Genomic DNA, 9,266 nt, shown 5'->3' on the forward strand with positions numbered 1-9,266 from the left:
TGAGGCCGGTGTAAACAACACCACGTGGTTACGTCCGCACTTCCGGGCTCACGTGGGCTCTGCACATCCGGTCTCTGCCGGAAGTTCTCTGATCAGCCGGGGGTTAGGGTTTAGTACACGGAGCCGACGGAGGACGGGGGGCAGACATGACGGGCAACAGCGCGAGCGACCCCCGGAGACCGGCCAAGGTGCAGAGGTGAGGGCCGTACATGCAGAGGGACGCGGGGGTCTCCCCTCACACATTTAACCCCTTGATCAGAGGGGATTGATAGTGAGTCACCCCGAGGACCTGGAGAAGACCCTGGGTGACGTCAGTGCAGAGGGTGACGTCAGTGCAGAGGGTGACGTCAGCTGAGACATATCGGGTAAGTGCGGCCCCCCTTGTGAGGGAGAGCCGCCCCCGCCATTCCAATGACCGTCTACTCGTCCTCATACAGACTCATTGGTCGCTGTTCACATGGCGCTATCTGCTGCCCAGAAACGGCGTCAGCATTGCCTTCACCCAATGATCAGTGGCGCCTTTAGGGCTCATACACACGAACGTATCTTTGTCCGTTTTTTTTTTTTTTAGGCCCATAGGTGGAATCATTTATTTCAAAAGGGCCGCAAAAAAAAAAACGGAAATGACTCCTTGTGCATTCCGTATCCGTATGTCCGCAAAACATGTCCTATTCTTGTCCGTTTTGTGGACAGGGACAGGCATTGTTACAATGGAGCCGCAAAAAATGGATGTAACGTGGAAATCACACGGATGTCATCCGTTTTTTTTTGCGGATCCGTCTTTTGCGGACCACAAAATACATACGGTCGTGTGCCTGAGCCCTTACACAGGGCAGATATCGGGAACAAAAACGTTGCGCTCATTGACCCACGTAAAGGCGTCTTTAGGTATCCGCGTGATCGTAATAACCTGGAAAACGAATACAACGGGTTATTCAGTGTGAACGGTAAAAATAAATGACGAGAATCACTTTTTTCGGTAGTCGCAGCACAACCGAAATGATACAGACCTCATACAGTCTTGTCAGTGAAAAGGTTAAAAAAAGAAAAGCAAAAAATTATAGCTGCTAAAATGTGGCGGTGCAAAAACAAAGTAGCTACTAGTCCTGGTTACAGGGGTTACTACGCGGGACTGCGCTGCTCGGTGGCGCGGCTCCCACGTGTCATGTATACCGGGCGGTGTGCGCTCTTCTGAGGCCGTGACTGTCGCCCTGGTGCCCGTATTCACAAGGGGTGTCCTAACAGCCGACACCCGCTCCGTCTCCGTGTCCTGAAGCCGTTCCTGCACAGCGCACGGCACAGGCTCCAGGTGAAGCCGCTGTTCATGTTGTCACCCCCTCCTCTTTAGGCCTCATGCACACGACCGTTGTTTTATTCTGTGTCCGTTGCGCCGTTTTTTGTGATTTTCTGCGGACCCATTGATTTTCAATGGGTCCGTTGAAAACTCGGCTAATGCACAGTTTTCCATCCGTGATCCGGGGTTCCAGTCCGTCAAAAAAATATAACCTGTCCTATTATTTTCGCGGAAAACGGTTCGCGGACCCATTCAAGTCAATGGGACTGCTAAAAAACACAGAGGCACACAAGATTGTCGTCCACTCGTCTGCGTCCGTTTTTTTTCTATCATTTGCATGGCAAACCTGTCTTAGACTTTTTTTTACTTTCCTTTATGTCTGGTGGTCCTCCAAAAATAAAGGAAGACACACGGAAACGGAACCCCGTTTTGCGGACCGCTAAAAAATACTGTGTCGTGTGCATGAGGCCTTAAATGGGCGATCCAGCTTTGAAACAGTTTTCGTCAGTCTCCTCACTGGGCTGATTCTGGCTCGCCACTGGAGCCAATGAGTGACTGCGGCAGAGAGGCGTCTCCCCCCCCCCCCAGTGGGCAGAGAGGCGTTCCCCCCCCCCCCCCAGTGGGCAGAGAGGCGTCCCCCCCCCCCCAGTGGGCAGAGAGGCGTCCCCCCCCCCCCCCAGTGGGCAGAGAGGCGTCCCCCCCCCCCCCCCAGTGGGCAGAGAGGCGTCCCCCCCCCCCCCCCAGTGGGCAGAGAGGCGTCCCCCCCCCCCCCCAGTGGGCAGAGAGGCGTCCCCCCCCCCCAGTGGGCAGAGAGGCGTCCCCCCCCCCAGTGGGCAGAGAGGCGTCCCCCCCCCCAGTGGGCAGAGAGGCGTCCCCCCCCCCCCAGTGGGCAGAGAGGCGTCCCCCCCCCCAGTGGGCAGAGAGGCGTCCCCCCCCCCAGTGGGCAGAGAGGCGTCCCCCCCCCCCCAGTGGGCAGAGAGGCGTCCCCCCCCCCCCCCCAGTGGGCAGAGAGGCGTCCCCCCCCCCCCCCAGTGGGCAGAGAGGCGTCCCCCCCCCCCCCCCCCAGTGGGCAGAGAGGCGTCGTCCCGTCCCGTCCCCAGTGGGCAGAGAGGAGTGACTGCGGCAGAGAGGCCAATGAGAGGCCCCAGTGGGCAGAGAGGAGTCGTCCCGTCCCCAGTGGGCAGAGAGGAGTCGTCCCGTCCCCCCCCCCCAGTGGGCAGAGAGGAGTCGTCCCCCCCCCCCCCCAGTGGGCAGAGAGGAGTCGTCCCGTCCCCCCCCCCAGTGGGCAGAGAGGAGTCGTCCCGTCCCCCCCCCCAGTGGGCAGAGAGGAGTCGTCCCGTCCCCCCCCCCCAGTGGGCAGAGAGGAGTCGTCCCGTCCCCCCCCCCAGTGGGCAGAGAGGAGTCGTCCCGTCCCGTCCCCAGTGGGCAGAGAGGAGTCGTCCCGTCCCGTCCCCAGTGGGCAGAGAGGAGTGACTGCGGCAGAGAGGCCAATGAGAGGCCCCAGTGGGCAGAGAGGAGTCGTCCCGTCCCCAGTGGGCAGAGAGGAGTCGTCCCGTCCCGTCCCCAGTGGGCAGAGAGGAGTGACTGCGGCAGAGAGGCCAATGAGAGGCCCCAGTGGGCAGAGAGGAGTCGTCCCGTCCCCAGTGGGCAGAGAGGAGTCGTCCCGTCCCCCCCCCAGTGGGCAGAGAGGAGTCGTCCCGTCCCCCCCCCAGTGGGCAGAGAGGAGTCGTCCCCCCCCCCCCCCCAGTGGGCAGAGAGGAGTCGTCCCGTCCCCCCCCCAGTGGGCAGAGAGGAGTCGTCCCGTCCCCCCCCCAGTGGGCAGAGAGGAGTCGTCCCGTCCCCCCCCCAGTGGGCAGAGAGGAGTCGTCCCCCCCCCCCCAGGGGGCAGAGAGGAGTCGTCCCGTCCCCCCCCCAGTGGGCAGAGAGGAGTCGTCCCGTCCCCCCCCCAGTGGGCAGAGAGGAGTCGTCCCGTCCCCCCCCCCGGGGGCAGAGAGGAGTCGTCCCGTCCCCCCCCCCAGTGGGCAGAGAGGAGTCGTCCCGTCCCCCCCCCAGTGGGCAGAGAGGAGTCGTCCCGTCCCCCCCCCAGTGGGCAGAGAGGAGTCGTCCCGTCCCCCCCCCCGTGGGCAGAGAGGAGTCGTCCCGCCCCCCCCCCAGTGGGCAGAGAGGAGTCGTCCCGTCCCCCCCCCAGTGGGCAGAGAGGAGTCGTCCCGTCCCCCCCCCCAGTGGGCAGAGAGGAGTCGTCCCGTCCCCCCCCCCAGTGGGCAGAGAGGAGTCGTCCCGTCCCCCCCCCAGTGGGCAGAGAGGAGTCGTCCCGTCCCCCCCCCAGTGGGCAGAGAGGAGTCGTCCCGTCCCGTCCCCCAGTGGGCAGAGAGGAGTCGTCCCGTCCCGTCCCCAGTGGGCAGAGAGGAGTCGTCCCGTCCCGTCCCCAGTGGGCAGAGAGGAGTCGTCCCGTCCCGTCCCCAGTGGGCAGAGAGGAGTCGTCCCGTCCCGTCCCCAGTGGGCAGAGAGGAGTCGTCCCGTCCCGTCCCCAGTGGGCAGAGAGGAGTCGTCCCGTCCCGTCCCCAGTGGGCAGAGAGGAGTCGTCCCGTCCCGTCCCCAGTGGGCAGAGAGGAGTCGTCCCGTCCCGTCCCCAGTGGGCAGAGAGGAGTCGTCCCGTCCCGTCCCCAGTGGGCAGAGAGGAGTCGTCCCGTCCCGTCCCCAGTGGGCAGAGAGGAGTCGTCCCGTCCCGTCCCCAGTGGGCAGAGAGGAGTCGTCCCGTCCCGTCCCCAGTGGGCAGAGAGGAGTCGTCCCGTCCCCAGTGGGCAGAGAGGAGTCGTCCCGTCCCGTCCCCAGTGGGCAGAGAGGAGTCGTCCCGTCCCGTCCCCAGTGGGCAGAGAGGAGTCGTCCCGTCCCGTCCCCAGTGGGCAGAGAGGAGTCGTCCCGTCCCGTCCCCAGTGGGCAGAGAGGAGTCGTCCCGTCCCGTCCCCAGTGGGCAGAGAGGAGTCGTCCCGTCCCGTCCCCAGTGGGCAGAGAGGAGTCGTCCCGTCCCGTCCCCAGTGGGCAGAGAGGAGTCGTCCCGTCCCGTCCCCAGTGGGCAGAGAGGAGTCGTCCCGTCCCGTCCCCAGTGGGCAGAGAGGAGTCGTCCCGTCCCGTCCCCAGTGGGCAGAGAGGAGTCGTCCCGTCCCCAGTGGGCAGAGAGGAGTCGTCCCGTCCCCAGTGGGCAGAGAGGAGTCGTCCCGTCCCGTCCCCAGTGGGCAGAGAGGAGTCGCCCCGTCCCGTCCCCAGTGGGCAGAGAGGAGTCGTCCCGTCCCCAGTGGGCAGAGAGGAGTCGTCCCGTCCCGTCCCCAGTGGGCAGAGAGGAGTCGTCCCGTCCCGTCCCCAGTGGGCAGAGAGGAGTCGTCCCGTCCCCAGTGGGCAGAGAGGAGTCGTCCCGTCCCCAGTGGGCAGAGAGGAGTCGTCCCGTCCCCAGTGGGCAGAGAGGAGTCGTCCCGTCCCCAGTGGGCAGAGAGGAGTCGTCCCGTCCCCAGTGGGCAGAGAGGAGTCGTCCCGTCCCCAGTGGGCAGAGAGGAGTCGTCCCGTCCCCAGTGGGCAGAGAGGAGTGACTGCGGCAGAGAGGCCAATGAGAGGCCCCAGTGGGCAGAGAGGAGTCGTCCCCCCCCCCTCCCCCCCAGTGGGCAGAGAGGAGTCGTCGTCCCCCCCCAGTGGGCAGAGAGGAGTCGTCCCGTCCCCCCCCCCCCCCAGTGGGCAGAGAGGAGTCGTCCCGTCCCGTCCCCCCCCAGTGGGCAGAGAGGAGTCGTCCCGTCCCCCCCCCCCCCAGTGGGCAGAGAGGAGTCGTCCCGTCCCCCCCCCCCCCCAGTGGGCAGAGAGGAGTCGTCCCCCCCCCCCCCCCCCCCCAGTGGGCAGAGAGGAGTCGTCCCGTCCCCCCCCCCCCCAGTGGGCAGAGAGGAGTCGTCGTCCCCCCCCCCCCCCAGTGGGCAGAGAGGAGTCGTCCCGTCCCCCCCCCCCAGTGGGCAGAGAGGAGTCGTCCCGTCCCCCCCCCCAGTGGGCAGAGAGGAGTCGTCCCGTCCCCCCCCCAGTGGGCAGAGAGGAGTCGTCGCCCCCCCCCCCCCCCAGTGGGCAGAGAGGAGTCGTCCCGTCCCCCGTCCCCAGTGGGCAGAGAGGAGTCGTCGTCCCCTCCCCCCCCCCCCCCCCAGTGGGCAGAGAGGAGTCGTCCCGTCCCGTCCCCAGTGGGCAGAGAGGAGTCGTCCCGTCCCCAGTGGGCAGAGAGGAGTCGTCCCGTCCCGTCCCCAGTGGGCAGAGAGGAGTCGTCCCGTCCCCAGTGGGCAGAGAGGAGTCGTCCCGTCCCGTCCCCAGTGGGCAGAGAGGAGTGACTGCGGCAGAGAGGCCAATGAGAGGCCCCAGTGGGCAGAGAGGAGTCGTCCCCCCCCCCCCCCCCCCAGTGGGCAGAGAGGAGTCGTCCCGTCCCCCCCCCCCAGTGGGCAGAGAGGAGTCGTCCCCCCCCAGTGGGCAGAGAGGAGTCGTCCCCCCCCAGTGGGCAGAGAGGAGTCGTCGTCCCCCCCCCCCCAGTGGGCAGAGAGGAGTCGTCCCGTCCCCAGTGGGCAGAGAGGAGTCGTCCCGTCCCCAGTGGGCAGAGAGGAGTCGTCCCGTCCCCAGTGGGCAGAGAGGAGTGACTGCGGCAGAGAGGCCAATGAGAGGCCCCAGTGGGCAGAGAGGAGTCGTCCCGTCCCCAGTGGGCAGAGAGGAGTCGTCCCGTCCCCAGTGGGCAGAGAGGAGTGACTGCGGCAGAGAGGCCAATGAGAGGCCCCAGTGGGCAGAGAGGAGTCGTCCCGTCCCCAGTGGGCAGAGAGGAGTCGTCCCGTCCCCCCCCCAGTGGGCAGAGAGGAGTCGTCCCCCCCCCCCCCCCCAGTGGGCAGTGGCGCGTCGTCGTCGTCGTCCCCCCCCCCAGTGGGCAGTGGCGCGTCGTCCCGCCCCCCCCCCCCCCAGTGGGCAGTGGCGCGTCGTCCCGCCCCCCCCCCCCCCCCAGTGGGCAGTGGTGCGTCCCCCGTCCCCCCAGTGGGCAGTGGTGCGTCCCCCGTCCCCCCAGTGGGCAGTGGTGCGTCCCCCGTCCCCCCAGTGGGCAGTGGCGCGTCCCCCGTCCCCCCAGTGGGCAGTGGCGTGTCCCCCAGGCGGCAGTGACCTGGTGAAAATGGATAAATCTGTGCCTCCAATCTCCTGTGTAACGGAGACACTTAATCCAGCAGTGAGCGGTGACTCTGCTATTCCAGGAATAGTGCGGATCTGTGAGGTTCAAGGCCTCGTGTAGCAGAGCTCATGGCGTTTCATATCCTGTGTGACTCATCGGCCGGATTACCTGTGCTTCTGCCATTTGCAGCTTTTCAAGGACATTTTTAGACTGAAAATCAGAGCTGCGATATAATCTGACGTCCTCCTTAAAGGGACGGTAAAGCCCATCACCCGTCTGCCGTGCAGTCAAACAGTCTGTGCTCCCTGTTATTGGCCGCCTCATGCTGGGGAGAGGATCACTGTGGTTTTACTGAATGCCATGGCAGAAGTCGTGATCACGGGGTTAGGTCACATATATACGGGGGGGAGAACCTCTTGAGATGTTTTGATACCATTGGCTCCCCATGTAGGGTTAGTGTCCCTTTAAGTGTCCGCCATGTGATCCTGCATCTTCTATTATGAATACCCTATTGGAAGGCTAAGAAGACCCCCATGCAGTGATTTAGGCTACTTCCTCATGGCTCTTGTAGTTCCCTTCTTTTCCACTAGGTGGCAGAGATATCACAATGGGCTGCTCCAATCTAACCATTGGCTCTTGACACCAGAAAGGCAATGGGGGGCATTACATGACTAACGACCTCCGTGTCCGTCTTCTTTATCCAGGTATAAGCCTCCTACCTCGGAGAATTCGCCCACCCTGGATGACCCCACCCCGGATTACATGAACCTCCTGGGAATGATCTTCAGCATGTGCGGTCTGATGCTCAAGGTGAGAACCCGTCCGATGACGTCTATACAGAAGGGAGAGCCGATCTGCATTTGTATGGAAACTACAACTCTCACCGGGTGCTGGCACTGGGGCCTGCTTGGAGTTGTAGTTTTGCAGCAGCCGGAGTCCATTGATGTACTGTATGTCACTGCTATGGCCGGCGATACATAGATTGTGTCTCCTCTGCACCACTGAGCGCAAATGCTAATTAAAACAGAAAATTAAGAATAATCACTCCCATCCTCCTCTTGGTATCGCAGTTACAGGCTGATAATTGCACGTTGGCGTTGCTATAACGTTTCCTGGCATGAACCAGTAGGTAGAACTGGTTAACCCAGTCTTTTCTGGAGTGAGTGGTAATGATTAAAGGGGAAGCGTCATGCAGAGACGTCCCTCCCGTTCGATGGGTGCTCATTGGAGCAACCCTTGCATCTGATTGGACAGAAGGGATCACATGGCCCACTCCGTGACTACTTCCTTTGATCGTGTTTTTGGGGGTGGCACCTGTTTGCCTCAGGGTACGCGGCTGTGTGGATGATGAGAGTTGTTGTTCCACGAGGGCAGGGCGGGTTCACTATACGGGGGTCGTGCGAAGTCTATAACCGCCATGTCCTGTGTCTTGCAGCTGAAGTGGTGCGCCTGGATCGCCGTCTACTGCTCGTTTATCAGCTTCGCCAACTCTCGCAGCTCTGAAGACACCAAGCAGATGATGAGCAGCTTCATGTGAGTCCACACTGCGCCGGGGTGGTCGCCAGCGCGCCCCCCCCCCCCCCCGTGAAGGCAGCCACGCTGTCCACCACGGTAACACACCGCTTTCCCAGACTCCACCTGTCCCCCCTAGTAATCCGCTCTCTGTTCTTGCAGGTTATCGATCTCGGCCGTCGTCATGTCCTACCTACAGAACCCGCAGCCCATGTCTCCTCCATGGTGACCCCGCAGCCCATGTCTCCTCCGTGGTGACCCCGCAGCCCATGTCTCCTCCGTGGTGACCCCGCTCTGCACATAGGAAGGTGTTTGCCGTGTCTCATTACAAGAAATAAAGGATTTTACTTTGTGATCTGACTCTTACTTTACATCCAGTCCTGCCCCTAGACCTGGCGGCTGTCTTCCTCCCCCTGGTGGTGGGGACTGGAAGTGCTGCACTTGTAGGCATTGGTAGTGACAGGAGTGTGACTAACGGGGTCAGGTCCCTGGAGGATGTTTCCCCCCTCAATTAGTCATTTAAAAGCCCAGCATGTAGGGAGAGTGTGTGTGCACAGTGAGGTCAGGACCCCCCGCATCCCGTCCTGTCGGACATTTATGGCACGTCCTGCCTCTAATGGGACATATTCAGTGCAGCAGCCACTTCTGACCACCATTACAGATACTATAGGGGGTCATTCCAGCGGTGAAAGGTATGTAAATCTGCACTACCTGCCTCACTTGCTGTCAGTGTGCACTGCAGTTCTAGAATTCTATCCAGAAAAATGATTTCAGAACGTGTTTGATGTAACGCTGGGGGTTCTGTGCTTGACTGAGATCTGACTGGACCTCGGGAGATCAGCTATAGGATCCACGTTATGGCTCCCGAAGTCTTTGACGGCTCCGAGTGGCAGATCTGCCCGGTTCTGTCGAGTTCTCCCATTCTGCTGCCTAAGCTGAGTGAGCGCCCCACGAGCGAGGATGGTGACCCTTTTAGCAGGTTTTGTTATGGAGGGAACTGTACTATTCATCCATATGCAAATGAGCAGTTAAGTGCACCAAGGGCGGGCCCAAGCCACTCTGTGCACCCCTGCTCCTCCTGCTCCCTCTCCATGATTGATAGGGCCTGCCATCACTGGTATAATGCTCTTCTTTATCCTGCCGTGGGTGCCCCGCCATCCTATCATGGTAGGGTGAGCAGCTGCCAGAGGAAGCCAGCGCCCACCGTATAGATGCCACGGTAGCTCTTGACTCCATGCACACAGGTCGTTTTTTTATTTATTTTTTTCATGTAGATTTCTTTGTGTTTCCGTTAAATTT

At 62.3% G+C, this 9,266-nt stretch overlaps 1 protein-coding gene across 1 annotated transcript; it reads left to right on the forward strand.

The window, feature by feature from the left end:
• Positions 1–33: 33 nt before the first annotated feature.
• WDR83OS (WD repeat domain 83 opposite strand) lies at positions 34–8,320 on the forward strand. Its single transcript, XM_040415059.1, has 4 exons — positions 34–196; positions 7,160–7,265; positions 7,891–7,988; positions 8,130–8,320. Exons 1-4 carry the CDS (start codon positions 147–149, stop codon positions 8,194–8,196), a joined length of 321 nt encoding a protein of 106 aa, XP_040270993.1. The 5' UTR covers positions 34–146; the 3' UTR covers positions 8,197–8,320.
• Positions 8,321–9,266: the final 946 nt, after the last annotated feature.

This window comes from Bufo bufo, chromosome 1 (assembly GCF_905171765.1).
Source record: "Bufo bufo chromosome 1, aBufBuf1.1, whole genome shotgun sequence".
NCBI classification, from domain to species: Eukaryota; Metazoa; Chordata; class Amphibia; order Anura; family Bufonidae; genus Bufo; species Bufo bufo.